General features: G+C 37.4%; 1 protein-coding gene and 1 long non-coding RNA gene across 2 annotated transcripts; one reads left to right on the forward strand and one right to left on the reverse strand.

The window, feature by feature from the left end:
- Positions 1-689: 689 nt before the first annotated feature.
- On the forward strand, positions 690-7,000 carry LOC119082694. Its single transcript, XM_037192267.1, has 3 exons — positions 690-997; positions 5,851-6,138; positions 6,243-7,000. Exons 1-3 carry the CDS (start codon positions 938-940, stop codon positions 6,330-6,332), a joined length of 438 nt encoding a protein of 145 aa, XP_037048162.1. The 5' UTR covers positions 690-937; the 3' UTR covers positions 6,333-7,000.
- LOC119082695 lies at positions 2,716-4,648 on the reverse strand. Its single transcript, XR_005088689.1, has 2 exons — positions 2,975-4,648; positions 2,716-2,912 (listed from the first exon to the last, which is right to left on the reverse strand). It is a non-coding gene; the product is annotated as an uncharacterized LOC119082695 (long non-coding RNA).
- Positions 7,001-15,847: the final 8,847 nt, after the last annotated feature.

Consider the following 15,847-nt stretch of genomic DNA (forward strand, 5'->3'; position numbering starts at 1 on the left):
TGTTAACATGGAAATAATTTGTTATGTGTGTGGGGTGTTTCAGGCATTCCATATATGGACATCTATATTCACCTATATTGAGCTATATACAGGCATATAGAGCTATAAAATAGCAAATTCATTTGTGGAATGTTTATTTGTAGTGAAATATAGGTAAATATAGCGGTATATAGCTGTTTAAATAGGAATTTATGAAATTTGACTTCGTACGGGGCTGTCTATATTGCCTCCGGCAATTTAATTGTATATGCTAACAAGGCAAAGAGTGGATAATGTAAGTGATTTAAAAGGAAGAATAGTTTTTCAGCAGAGAAGAAAATGAAGTAAGAGAAATGAAGAGTTTCACATTAAAGGCTTTTGATACGAATAGGTGTTTCGTACGGGTCGGCGTTAGCTATGTTTTTACATGTGTTCCACGTTGTAAGAATGTGTTTGGATCATATCTTCATATAAGATTGGGTTTGCTTCCATTGATTCCACCTCAAAACCATAAGATAGACTTTTGACAGCAGAACTGTGTCAAAATACCTGAGCTTATACGACGCAATGGCCTGTAATAATCGGCATAGTGAAACACTCTCTGTCACCGTATTTTTTTACACTGATTTTGTAAATTCTTTACGTATGGAGTAACTGCCAAGAGTGTGGGACAGTTAATATATTTACTGAAATGAATAAATTATTTTATTTTTCATTCGATTCTCTGAGAACATTCGGCGTTCGTTGCTCATAAGATCAACAGTTGCGTTTTGAAAGTCTTTTAGTCGCCTTATCGCCTTTCCTCCTATACGTTCATTGTTGTTGAAAAAATTATTTTATTGTTTTTGGTGATATTGCATTCACTGCACAAGTTTTGTAAACAGCGGGACACGTAATTGTTGTTTTGTGTTTTGAAGATTATATTTGCCGTGGGTAACGAGAAAAAAAAAATCGAAAAATGGAATACGATTCATCATATTTGAATACCACGCCCGGAAAAGCGAAAATAAGCTGTTTGGTATGTCGTATGGAATTTGATTAGGAATATTTTATATTTAGACAAAGCGAATGAACCTTAGAATTTCGATAGCACACGCTTCGATCAGAATAGATTTTTTGTTCAATTTTTTTTTTACTTAAGAAGGAACAGTATGTTTGTTGGAATTAAGTGTTTAGGGCTAAGTTGGAGAGCCTAGATACAAACTTTATAAGCCTTTCGCTTATACAGCATAATGTATGGGAGATTAGACGAAGTGAAAGATGTTCTGTCAGAAACTAAAAAATAATTGAAACAACAGAAGTAGTAGATTTTCGATATATCGGATAAGCTTGCCGTGTGTAAACCACTGTTTCGATCCAACGAGATATCGTTTTGTGAATAACTTAAAAAATTTAATTTACTGTCATCTCATCAGGCCACGGCGACAGTGGCTGGATGATGACTAGTCTTCCACTCCCAGTCATAATCCTATACGTGTAATAGTTCAGTGAATTATAACAAAAATGAAACGAAATTCGGTTGAACTATCCAACAGAGTCTAAACAGTCTAGGAGGGATTCTTTTGAAAAACAGCCTACCGAAATCGAACGTGTTTTCTAGTGGAACTTTTTATAGGTACCTAGAAAGGTCTTCGACCCTAGAACCCAAAACCACTCTCAAAAAAATTCTTCGAAGCTTTTATGGCTGGTGAAAGGTGATCGAAAACCGAAAACTTGCACTTTTCTTACCAAAATTTCTCCGGGTACACGAGTCGTACATGGTCTTGTGGGGTGTCATTAGAAAGGTAATCACATGTACTATTGAGCCGAATAGAGACTCATTGGTTTTAAAATTCATCGACACTGAAATATGTGCAGTTGAAGTTTTCAACCGAAAACTTGCACTTTTCTTACCAATATTTCTCCAGTTACACGAGCCGTACATAGTGGTGTGGGGTATCATTTGAAAGGTAATTTTATGTGCTTTTGGGCCAAATAGGGTTGTGGGGATTTAAGTGAAACATAATGATGTTTCACTGTTCCACAAGTGAGAATGCTGCTAAAGAGAAAGATGTGTTCTCGTTGAGAGCAGAAAATATTCTGATTTATTTATTCATAATATTCGGTCTTTTATACAGATGCGCCTATTGTTTATAATATGTATGAAGGTACAAAGTCCGTATGCTATTGTGCGTATTTAGCTAAATGATGAGTATAATAAATGTATGTTTGGAGTCGCATGATGTTTCGATGTTGTGCCTGTCGATATAGTGGTGACGCCACATAACTCCCCCTCCAGAAACGTCGTGCGAGGATGATTGAAGAAGAGATGGCGTTTGTGCCCCAAAATTTGAATCCTGATGACGATTTTCGCTGATGGCCAGAAGGTACCAATCATGATGAATGTGATAGACGGGTGAATTCAAGGCATTGGTTGAATTCGGAGTGCGCAATAATGTTGAGTAACCAATTCGATGATGGATTTGTTGTCCTCTAATGAATGATGAATGACCGTTGGTGTCTCGAAATTGGATGATTCGCTGGAGCAGTTGAGCGATCGAAGATTGCAGAATTTTAGCTGGTTCCTGGTTGAAGATGCGTGGCTAGTTCTGATGCCTCTGCTGGAATCGGTTTGATGATGCCTTGGAAGGACTGGTTCCATGGAATAGTAGTAGCCATAAAACGTTCAAAATAAGGTGGAACCAAAAGGAAATTCGATTGTTGCAGCTTGTTGGTCCTTCTATGTGTTTTTAGAGATTCCCCATTGAGACGAAGTGTTGTCGTTTACCAAGTCTTTGTGGTGGTTATTTTTCATGCCATGATGATGGAAACGATGGTGGTCACTCAGGAAATATTTTGCGAGCTGAGCTGCGTTGAAGTTGAGCTGAGCTAATGTTGAGCTGAGTGAATGCTGAACTGCGTTTGTTTTTATATTGCAGAATGTCAAGTGCAGTCTTTCAAGAGAAAATGTTAGGTGCTGAGTGAGCAAGTAGAAAATTTTCTTTGAACAGTGAACTTAGCTAGTGATTAAGTTGGTTTTTGTTGATTGTTCGTCGTGTTGGAACAAGAATGACGATGCAAATCCTTGATTGTCATGTTGTCTCATGACATAATGCTTTCAAGTTTGTACTCACTTCGTTTATCGGAAGTTGAAAGCGTGTTGTATTTCAAATCGGTTAAAACTGCATTAAAAATACTTCGGATGGTTGCCAAAGTTTCCAGAGAACACTTTGCGTTTTACTAGGTTGCTAGTAAAAACTGATTTGAGTTTCACCTCGACGGTTTTGCGTGAGACAATGTGAAGCATACAAGCATTTTAAAAATGAAAAGAAAATTCATTCTTTGTTTGTGTTGTTTCAACTATCAAATAATAGTTAATGGTCTGTTGTTAAGGTTAATGTAACCTTTACACAATTACTGCAAAGTTAGAAAACGCAATGTCGATAAAAAGTGTACTTAGTACTTTAGCTTTTTAGAATGACTGTATAGTTTTCTAGGCGTAATTCATATGTGCAATGAATTAACTTTGCAGGACGAGCGACTGTGATACAGTTTGTTGCAATGCTCGTAAAATTACTGATGAGAAACGAAATTACGGAAAAACGGACTGTACAGATTTTTTCCAAATGTTAACTCGTACATCAGATTTTGAGATGCTAAAAAGATTTATAAGAAGGTCGGAACTAACGAACAGAACATGAGCTAAGTTCGTGAATTAGCATCGCTACCATCGGTGGGAGTCTCGATTGATTGTTGTTACACGCTCGCGAACTTAATCCACCTTATGATAATAAAATGTCGCGTTACTGTGCACGGTTGTGCCATAGTACTTCAAGCGGCTGGCCTGATGTATTTCTGATCATATCCATAGACATTACAAGGATGTAGCAACATGTAGATGCTAGGCAACCTTCAGACATATAGATCATGATAACTGACATGTAAAAGTTGGTTAACTTAGGTCCAGACTATGCTTAGGTTTTCCCGAAGTAACAGTTACCAGGTTGAAACACTTTCGTAACATAAAGTTTGTTGAACAGCGAAAGCGAAACCTATGAAGTGGTAGACATTTTTAGTTTCGACCTGTAAAACTTATTTTTCGTTCATCCAAACGTGCTGAAGTATAGTAAGCGTAAGGTTGAGAACAAAAAATTTTCGCGATAGATGTTGCATCGCGGTTGGCGTGATTTGATTTGAGTCGTAAACGTTACCACAGTTTGTGTAATGACGTACGTGCTTGTACGATAGATTCGCTTATGTCAGCTGAATCGTGTACTTGTTTTACCATTTCTTACTGATTTCATTTGTTGACACATTAAATACGTTTTTTGTTGAGTTAGGCTAGAAAATTTAGCTTTACTGTGAAAACGTGCTTGAACTGTGTTAATTGATAGCTTATGCTATTGAAAGAATAATGGTATAGACTCAGATTTTTGAACACAAAATGTCTAAATTTACCGCTTCAATGCGATATTAGAAATTGTGCTATGTTAATTATTAATTTGAGCGACGGGCGCGACTAGTCTTGGATTGACGGGCGCGGCTGGTCGGAGAGTGACGGGCGCGACTAGTCTTGAATTGCCGGGCTCGACTTGTTGAAGAGCTACTGGCTTGATTAGTTATGAAGCGCGGTCTTGATTAGTCGTGAAGCGACGGGCGTGACTAGTCATGGAAGCAGTACAGCAGAAATCTACAAAGTGTTTCACTTTGTGAGTGCACTGTAGTGTACTGGAATGTCGGAGATGTTGCTCGTTGCAATGTCCGAGATTGAATGCCTGAATGGTACATGAAGCATTCGGTATGTATGCTAAACAATGTTAGTTTAACATAGGCTATTCTAGATTCTAGATGAATCTAGCGAATAACAAAATTAAGTTTTTCGGTGGTAGATTTGTACCAGCATAGTAATTTGACTGTTCAGAGGTAATGCTCTGTGAACGTCGGGGTCACCAGTTGTGGGGATTTAAGTGAAACATAATGATGTTTCACTGTTCCACAAGTGAGAATGCTGCTAAAGAGAAAGATGTGTTCTCGTTGAGAGCAGAAAATATTCTGATTTATTTATTCATAATATTCGGTCTTTTATACAGATGCGCCTATTGTTTATAATATGTATGAAGGTACAAAGTCCGTATGCTATTGTGCGTATTTAGCTAAATGATGAGTATAATAAATGTATGTTTGGAGTCGCATGATGTTTCGATGTTGTGCCTGTCGATATAGTGGTGACGCCACAGGGTCTTATGGGGTTTGGATGCATATGCGATGAAATATGGACACTTAAACATTTCAACTTCTCATATTTCATCGCATATGCATCCAAACCCCATAAGACCCTATTTGGCCCAAAAGCACATAAAATTACCTTTCAAATGATACCCCACACCACTATGTACGGCTCGTGTAACTGGAGAAATATTGGTAAGAAAAGTGCAAGTTTTCGGTTGAAAACTTCAACTGCACATATTTCAGTGTGGATTAATTTTAAAACCAATGAGTCTCTATTCGGCTCAATAGCACATGTGATTACCTTTCTAATGACACCCCACAAGACCATGTACGGCTCGTGTACCCGGAGAAATTTTGGTAAGAAAAGTGCAAATTTTCGGTTTTTGATCACCTTTCACCAGCCATAAAAGCTTCGAAGAATTTTTTTGAGAGTGGTTTTGGGTTCTAGGGTCGCAGTCCTTTTTAGGCACATATAAAAAAGTCCACTGGAAAATGCGTCCGATTTCGGTAGGCTGTTTTTCAAAAGAATCCCTCCTAGACGTATCCTATACTAAGTAGGGTTTCTAAGAATACCTTTCCTTAACCCTGGTGTTAAGTGTGTTTTTAATCGGTTTGTTTATCTCCGCTCAAATATCCAACTTCAACTCGTTCGTCCTATTTCAGACATTTGGATTTATCGGTTTACTGGCTTGTAACATCGCCGGAGTCCATGTAGCACAATACAATTCGGCAGCTGGAACCGCATTTTTGGTCACACTGATCCTGTTGCTGTTACTGGTCTGCAAATCCAGTTTGCGTCAATCGGCGATTTTCCAAAAAATCGAACTCATCATTTGCATCATTTTGACCATATTCTACGTGGTTGGTTCAATTGACATAATCCGAGCTTGTTGGTACTATTTGTTCACCAATTTTATACTCGGACGATTCATTGGCACGTTAATTGCATCGGTAAGTTATAACAAGCAATGAGACTCTCCTATCATACATTGTATCAATGCGTTTCAATCGGTCTCATTAAATTTCCTTTTCCATTTTTATGCACATTGACACAGATTTGCAGCATTTTAGCAACCTTGGCCTATGGCTACGATTCAATAGACAAGTTTCGCGAAACGAGAGGCGTCTCAACATCGAACGTTTAAGTCATGTTTTGTTGTTTTCGTAAATTAACTAAAAAACGTCATCGCTTTTGGTGTGCTTAAGGTGAGAGAGATGACGTAATGTGAACATAATAAAACGAATGATTTATTAATGTGTAATTGGATACCGTCAATCCGGCCATATTACACAAAACCTTGCTATATCATCATAACATCAGAGAGTCCACCAATTCAACCAAAATAAATTTATTCAACTTAAGTACAAGAGTGTGAGATATATATAATGTGTAAAAAGAGAATTGTTGGTATGGTATGAATGGTTCGCACGTTTGTTTGCGGAATATTAAATGAATGTTTGAAGAATGAAATAAAAAAAAAATTTTGCGTACAGGACAGAGACAAAAAATACTTAACACAACGAGTTAACACAGTTTTTACTTAATTTATTATTAAAATATGGTCTAATCCGTTGGTTTGTTTTTACTAGAATTTCGGAGTGTCAATTGTAATTAAACGCTTTTATTGAGTTCAAATTCTTTTACTCATTGTCCCCCGGGAAATAAGTCATCACTTCATTGACATGAGCGTTTAAACTCATTTCCCGGGGGCCTAGTGAGTAAAATAACTTACGTAATTGCTTGGAACTTTGTATTTTGCCAAGTGTGGTTGCATCCCTCGTCTTCGGCTCGAGTTGCAAACGCCACACTTGGTAAAATAAAAAGTTCCAAACAAAGACGTAATCTACTATTACTCAATAGGGTAAGCGAACTTAGCTTACACTTACTTAATGGCGGCTAAACTATACCTCAAGTTTTTGGGTACTTGACAATGAGACAATGGAAATGACTTTTTACGTGTTTACCGACCTCGGCTTCGCCTTGGATCGGCACCACAAAAAGCAACATTTTCATGATTTGTCCCATTGGTAAGTAATGTACTGATATTGATCACTGCCAGTGTTGACTCGATAAAAACAAATGTCTTCTTGAATAAACAGATGTCGTCATTGGAATGGAATGATCATTAAAGTTTCCATTGATTATAAAAAGGAATATTTAATTATCGATCGTCAACTGAAACTCATTTTATTTATGCAAATTTTCGTCGATCAGTCAATTTTTGTATTGAAGACGTAAGGTCGTTTCTATGAAGAATGATTATGGACTTAAATAATATAACAAAAAACTAAGATTTTTGGAAATGAATACGACCAAAATTATACTTTTGTTCAGATTAGACGACAGTTTTTGTTTTATTTTATAATTAAGAGTGAGTCAACATTTTGTTCTCGAGAATTGGCACTCTGATAAGAAGTTTTTTTGTTCTTCATTTAGTATATATGCCAGCTCTCTCTCTCTCTGTCTTTATATTTTTCTAAAAACAAAAAAACGATTTATTCAAATGTGTCTCAGTCATTTATTTTGTCACATTTTTCTGATTAATTAAACGAATCTTTGAAAATTTTCTCTTTTTTTTATTTTTAAAATTATGTGATCAGGAAAGGTGAATGAGATCAGTGTTACGATGAAGAACCGTATATATACGCTCTGTGTGTATATACCTTATAAAACACAAAACAAACATTTCACATTTATATATAAATATCCATCGCACAAACATTATAAATCGCAACACATGTTTCTTATGGAGTTTTCAGCGATTATTTACGTTTACAATGTTTGTATATAAATGCTCTTGCCTATTTTAAACCATAGAGGTAGCCTACCATAGTTTGTAGTTTCTCGGTTTTGTTTTGCCGATTGTTGTAGTGAGTGAAATGCACTTTATTTTCATAGATTTTTAAAGTGGACTTTTTGATATGTGCCTAGATAAGTATTGGTTCCCAGAGGCCAAAAATCTTTTTTTTTTTAATTTCTTCGATTCTTGTATGGCTAGCGAGAGGTGATCCAAAACCGAAAACATGCACTTTTCATCTGGAAATTTCTCCGGCAACATGACAGCTACATGGGCGTGTGGGGTGTCATTGGTAACGTAATTGAATGTACTTTCGGGGTCGATCATGGGGGTAGAACGCAACCCTGACGAGTTACGAGCAGTTGAAAGTATGGGTAAAAGTTTGATTATTTAGGCGAACTTGTGACGGTTCCTGTGCATCCAAATAGCAACAAAAACATCAAAAAACTCTTTCCCCTAATTGGTCTTAGCTTTGGAATGACACCACACATGTATGGGTATTGGTATAATGACCGCAAGCTTGACGTGTAAATACAGCACTCATCTATTCACTCGTGATTTTCATACATCTAAGTAATAGGAACTGTGTTATTTCTTCAACTGATTTGCAGACACTTGGCCCATGGTGTACCGAAGCAATTAATGTCATTTTGTGAGCATGTTGCGTTGCCATAGTCTTTTGATGGATTTCAATTTGTTCGAGTTAATTTTGATGTTTTCAAACCCAGCAACTAGTCGGCCATTGATACGGTCGACGAACCCTTTGATTCCGGTATCTTTGAAGAGAACTTCTGAATTGCCTTTCTCAGTCTGAGCAATGAGTCTGTTGATAATTTCATCCAAAGCGACTGGGTTAAATCCAGCAGGGTTCTGCTGTACTCTATACTGAGACAATTCATTTTGAAAATTTATTGTGAACTGATACCAATTCTTGGAATCTGATAGATGTTTAATTGAGACTGCCAATCCGTTCTGGATTTCTATTTTTACAGACGACGCAGCATTGTTCAATGATTCCACAAACTTAACCACTTCAATATGATCAGAAAGCAATTTTAAGGTGTCTGAAGATATATGAATGCGAAGAGAGTTGATAGCTGCTATCAGTTGACTGTTAAATACTGTCGGTTCTTTTGATGCAACAGTAGAAAGTGTATTCAATTGCGATAACATAAACTGAGACAAAGTGTTGACATCAGACATTTCCGCCTCCTTCTTGAAGTAAAATGACTTGATTTGATTGTTAATATTCAGAACATCGCGAGCTAATTGAGCTTTCACTTCGGCCACCAATTCCAATTTGTATTTATCCTTCGTTTTCGACAGAGATTCTTTTACACTTTTCAGTCCTTCTGTTATTCTGAAAGCTCTCGAAAGCTTTCCACTGCACACTGAAGTAAAATAATGAGCAAATCCTATGTGTCGATCTAATGCGTTCAGTGTCTCTCCTTGTATGTTGAATTGAAGGATGGAAATTGCACCGGCCAATTGTTGCTTGAATAATTCAATATCATCAGAGTTAACCTTTGACAACTGTTCGATACCCGTGATCAAACTCGTGATCCGAGCCCGTTTATCTGGGGTTCGTGTAGCTTGCTGAGCAAATACTTTACGAATATCATTACCAATGTTCACCACATCATTCATAAGGCTGTGTTCAAGCTTTTCAAACAGGCTGTGAACCTTGAGTTTCGACTCGGCCGAAATCGAATATCCAAAATCATCATCTTGCTTGCGTGTATATTTGAGTCTGTTTTTCAACATCGTTCTGATTGCCTGTCGCTCTTGCTTGGGGAGTGTCATTTCGTTGAAAATTCCTTCTTCTGTTGGTGCACGAACTATTTGAATGCGACTTAGTTTGTTGTCCTGTTTCTGTAGCAGAATGTCAATGAATTTCGCCATCTTCGGTTTAATCAAGGGATCCTCACTGTTCAAATCTGACTTGGTTTGTTCGAGAAACTTGCCGATTAGTTCAATGGTCTTTGCATCCGTCACAATTTGTCCATTCGATACTTTCGTTTCAACTTTAGTCACTACCAGTGCCATTGAATCTCGATATTTGTCGATATTCCTTATCAAAGCTGTAGCGTGTCGCGCTAGCTTCTTGAAATCATGTCGATCTCCACCAACTCGTACCGATGAATAAGCGATGGCAAACACGAATTTAACAGAATTCGCAAATTTCAACAGTTTCTGTATCAAGTATGTCACAGAGAGATCGTGTTCAACGCCTCGAGAATCTTCGAACCCTGCGGAATCATAGTATGAAGTGTGATCCACTCTATCGATACGAAGATTGGGAATTATCGTTTGCGATTGGGTAGATTTATCCGGCGGACTGATAAGCTTATTTTCATCCACAATCACGTATTCTCCGGAGCCTTCATCAGTCTCAACTGCTATCAATTTCACACCAGTCAGCAAGAAGGTCAATGTACTTTTTCCAGATCCAGTGTTACCCAATACTACCACGACATCTTTCTGTTCACCCAAAATGAAGTTCTTACTACATTCGTCGAGAAAATCAAAAATCTTCTGAACGGAATCCGAACCTGTTTGATTTCCTGCTTTAACAGCATTTACTAAAATACACGAGGCGTACAAGTAACACAATCCGAACCGTAACAACATTATGATTCACTTCTTACAATCATAAATATTTCACTAACACAACGAGTGTGAATAAAGCTATTGAGTGATTGCAAATGAAAGAACATTCGATTTACTCTGCCTTTTTTATACGTACTCTGAACAAATAAGCGCAACGAAAAAAAAACTTCACCTCAAAATGATCTGAACGGAAAGTACCGCGTTCTCAAGTATCATGCTGAGTGGAATTCCCCGGAATTCGATCTGAAAATTCACCAAAGTTCTTAACTTTCCACATAACAGACGGAGCTTTGTAGATTCTAAACAGTTAAATGGAGAGCTAATCCGATTCATCACTGATTAGTTTTTGATGTTAGATTGACACAGACACATTCGTAGTTTGTTATCACACCGCGAATGATCTACTGAAAATCGTCCACTGACCATTGCGACTGATAACTCATTGATTACGTGGGTGATGGTAAGTCACAAGAGAGCTTGAGTTTGAGGAAGACACAACATATTACGAGGACTTACTGTATGACTATGATTAGTCAAGCCGGACGAAGGACAATTAAAGTTGAACAAAACCAGATCGAGCGACGTTGTTAATCAATCAAATTAAAAGATAACAGAAATATTCTGTCCGTATTTGAAATAGCAGCAATTTGAAATATAACAACGTGACTGATTTGTGTGAATCACAGTGAATTAACTGACTAATTAACCTGTCACATCTGTTATCGATAGCTCTGTGTAATATGCTCCTTTATAAGAGTAAAATACATGTTAAAAAGATGAGTGCAGTTGTAAGCGTAATGGAACATTTGGAGATGATTAAAAAGGTTTAGATGACTCGAATGTCGATCGGTATGTTACAACCAATCAAAGACTGAAAATAGCTAACGAGGGGGCACATAAATATAGAAAATCTTTTCTCAACTGACAAAAAATACACAGAAAATCCTTTGACAATGTTTGAGAACTCGACAATTTTCAATATCGAAGAAAATCATTAAAAATCAATTGGAAAAAACGTGAATGAAAAATTCTTAAAAATTTCTAGCAGAAACGGTTGAAAATCATAGAAAGTCCTCAGCGGATTTTTTTTTTGTTGCAACGAAATTTAAAAACATCTGCCACCCGAGAGGAAATGCACAGAATAGCAGATCAATATCAATTCAATCCGATTAATGTGTACAAAAGAATAGACTTCAAGGTCATCATGGATTGTAAGTACATTAAAATTGAAAGTGAAAAGATTGCAGCCAATCTGAAAAGCTTGGGAACGAAGTCAATAGGTTTGTTCCAAGTAACTGTAAACACGAACTTTGACAACCCGAAAAACGACAATTTCATCCATAGCAACGTCGCTTACGTGATATTTCATACAAATCGACCAACGTCGCCTACGCGATTTACACAGAGGTATTATTGAGGTTATGGTTATATGGATGAAATTTGACAATTCATATGGCCTTGGAACAAACCTATACATCATTTTCATGACCTTGTAAACGTCAGACACGTTTGTAGCTGTCAGACATGTCGAAAAATATCCAATGAATTGAGGCTAAGGACTACTTGACGAAAAATTAAATAGGGTTACGTTGACGAGTACCGTATAATGAAAATGATCTATACTTGAAGGATACTGATGCACTATAGATCATTTTGATGACCTTGTAAACGTCACACACGATGCCAATATTACCAGTAAAAACAAAGGAGCTGTCAGACACGATACCAAAATCTAACCTCAATTCCTTTGTTTTAATTCTTGGTTATGTGTGTTTACTATTAAGTGAAAATGATCTATAAGGACTCTCGATTTCAGAGACGTTTTGTTGGATACGGAAGAGTTGATCTTTAAAAACTATTTACTATTCCTTAACCTGTTACAGACGGCAGTCATTTGGCCAGTATTATTATCGAGTCTATTACTTCCATCGATCAAAGTATTTTTAATCTGTTGATTTCAAATCTTGTACTTCATCTTTTTAACATGTATTTTCCTCTTATAAAGGAGCATATTACACAGTATTGTCAGTATTTTTGTCGTCGTTATCGATAACAGATGTGACAGGCCTTGTGTGACAGGTTAATTTACTGTGATTCACACAAATAAGTCACGTTGTTATATTTCAAATTGCTGCATACGGACAGAATATTTCTGTTATCTTTTAACTGAATCAATTAATTTGATTGATTAACAACGTCATTCGATCTGGTTTTGTTCAACTTTAATTGTCCTTCGTCCGGCTTGACTAATCATACTCATACAGTAAGTCCTCGTAATATGTTGTGTCTTCCTTAAACTCAAGCTCTCTTGTGACTTACCATCACCCACGTAATAAATGAGTTATCAGTCGCAATGGTCGATGGACGATTTTCAGTAGATCATTCGCGGTGTGATAACAAACTACGAATGTGTCTGTGTCAATCTAACATCAAAAACTAATCAGTGATGAATCGGATTAGCTCTCCATTTAACTGTTTAGAATCTACAAAGCTCTGTTATGTAGAAAGTTAAGAATTTTGGTGAATTTGCAGATCAAATTCCGGGGAATTCCACTCAGCATGATACTTGAGAACGCGGTACTTTCCGTTCAGATCATTTTGAGGTGAAGTTTTTAGCCCCGTACGAAGTACGAAGGGGCTTATAGGATTACGGTGCCATGTGTAATTGATGGAATTCGAAGCAGGCGGTAAGGGCAAAGTGTTTGCCTATGTTCATAGATGACGAATCCACAATAAAAATTTTGTCTGTCCGTCTGTCACGTCGATATCTTGAGTAAATCAAATCCTATTTCAAAAAATTTTTTTCCCTGAAAGGTAGTTGAAATTGTGAGGCTAAGTTCGAAGATGGGCGATTTTGGGTCGACTCCTCCCGACTAGTTTATGGAAATTGGATGACCGACTCGTTTGTCAGACCCCTTGGTGTGAACTAGGTGCAGGGCGGCAAGCCGTTTTTGCTTGTAGGTTGGCCAAATTTGAACGTATTTAGATGGATTTTGCTTTATTAGATAGGTATTGACCGTACCAATCAGGGAAAACGAGCCATCAGAACAGTCGGAGCGTTTGCTGCGACTGAGCCCCGTACAAACCCGTATATCTATTGCGTTCGTGACCCTAGTGCGTCTGTCACCCTACTTTGATCGTAAGCCTATTGCGCCGGTTAATGTAGTTAAAGTAAAATTATTATGTAATGTGTACATCTTACAAATTGCGCATAGCGCAATTACGAAGCCCCGTACGACGTTCCTTTCAAATGAAACAAAAATTTCAAATCGCCCTAAAATTTTATTTTTTTGAAGGGCCTAGTATCGTCCTCAGTCCGAGGACCCAAATTTAATTTTTTTTTCAACTACATTCTATTCGGCCTTTGATTACCTTCCAAATGAAACAAAAATTACGAAAAACGCATGAAATTTGCTCGAGTTATATGTAAAATACACATAGGGCCCTAGTAGTGGCCTTAGTCCAAGGACCCAAATTTAATTTTTTTTCAACTACATTCTATTCGGCCTTTGATTACCTCCCAAATAAAACAAAAATTACGAAAAACGGATGAAATTTGCTCGAGTTATATGTAAAATACACATAGGGCCCTAGTAGTGGCCTTAGTCCAAGGACCCAAATTTAATTTTTTTTCAACAACATTCTATTCGGCCTTTGATTACCTTCCAAATGAAACAAAAATTACGAAAAACGAATGAAATTTACTCGAGTTCTATGTAAAATACACATAGGGCCCTAGTAGCATTTCACTTCTAAGGCCCTAACTGACGGCCCACTTACCCGATTTAAAAAAACTTTTTTTTCCTGGATTGGTATTGACAATACCTATCATTTGCCGTGTCATTTACATTTCCATCGTTTATTTTGCCATAAATATCACCAAAAGACCTTAAATCACTTAGGTGGCCCTAACTCACGAAGGGCCGACCCGAATATGCCCATCTTCGAACTTAGCCTCACTATTTCGACTATCTTTCAGGGAAAAAAAAAATTTTGAAATCGGATTTGATTTACTCAAGATATCGACGTGACAGACGGACAGACGGACAGACGGACAGACAAATTTTTTATTGCAGATTCGTCATCTATGAACATAGGCAAACACTTTGCCCTTACCGTCTGCTTCGAATTCCATCAATTACACACGGCATCGTAATCCTATAAGCCCCTTTGTACTTCGTACGGGGCTAAAAAAGTTCATGAAATGCGGTTCACCGGAGCGTGAGCTAGGTCTCTTGGAGTGAGCTTATATGAGGCTACTCGGCCGTACAGTGAAGGTGGTGTTTTTTGTTAATATCTCGAGTAAACTTTGACCGAATTTCAATTTTTTTTTGTTTGAAAGGTACTAACGAATGTAAAGCAGCCGTACTACTTTCCACCTCCTAACAAAATGGCCGTCGGCCGCCATTTTGGATTTTTGTAAAAACAATATAAATCGGTGAAAATGATACTTACAAAGTTACTGATCAGTGGGAAGTGATTGGTTATGTGTGTGTGGTGTTTCAAGGATCCCAAATATGGATATCTATTTAAATATATACAGCTATATTGAGCTATATAACGGTATAGATAGTTATTTTGAGCTATATACTAGCATATTTATCAGTAAATTGTTTATTTATATAGTGTATCCGGGGAATTCCACTCAGCATGATACTTGAGAACGCGGTACTTTCCGTTCAGATCATTTTGAGGTGAAGTTTTTAGCCCCGTACGAAGTACGAAGGGGCTTATAGGATTACGGTGCCGTGTGTAATTGATGGAATTCGAAGCAGGCGGTAAGGGCAAAGTGTTTGCCTATGTTCATAGATGACGAATCCACAATAAAAATTTTGTCTGTCCGTCTGTCACGTCGATATCTTGAGTAAATCAAATCCGATTTCAAAATTTTTTTTTCCCTGAAAGGTAGTTGAAATTGTGAGGCTAAGTTCGAAGATGGGCGATTTTGGGTCGACTCCTCCCGAGTGCGGGCCCCATAACTGTTGTAACGTTTTCCAAAGATTTCTCTGGCCATTTAAAGGCTACACTAGTAAGTGATACGTCAAATAAAAGGTATTTACAATACCGATCGACAAAAAAAAAGTTTATGGAAATCGGATGATCGACTCGTTTTTTAGACCCCTTGGTGTGAACTAGGTGCAGGGCGGCAAGCCGTTTTTGCTTGTAGGTTGGCCAAATTTGAACGTATTTAGATGGGTATTCAATAGATAGGTATTGACCGTACCAATCAGGGAAAAAAAAGTTCATGAAAT

The sequence above is a fragment of the Bradysia coprophila genome, unplaced genomic scaffold, assembly GCF_014529535.1.
Source record: "Bradysia coprophila strain Holo2 unplaced genomic scaffold, BU_Bcop_v1 contig_476, whole genome shotgun sequence".
In the NCBI taxonomy this organism is placed as follows: Eukaryota; Metazoa; Arthropoda; class Insecta; order Diptera; family Sciaridae; genus Bradysia; species Bradysia coprophila.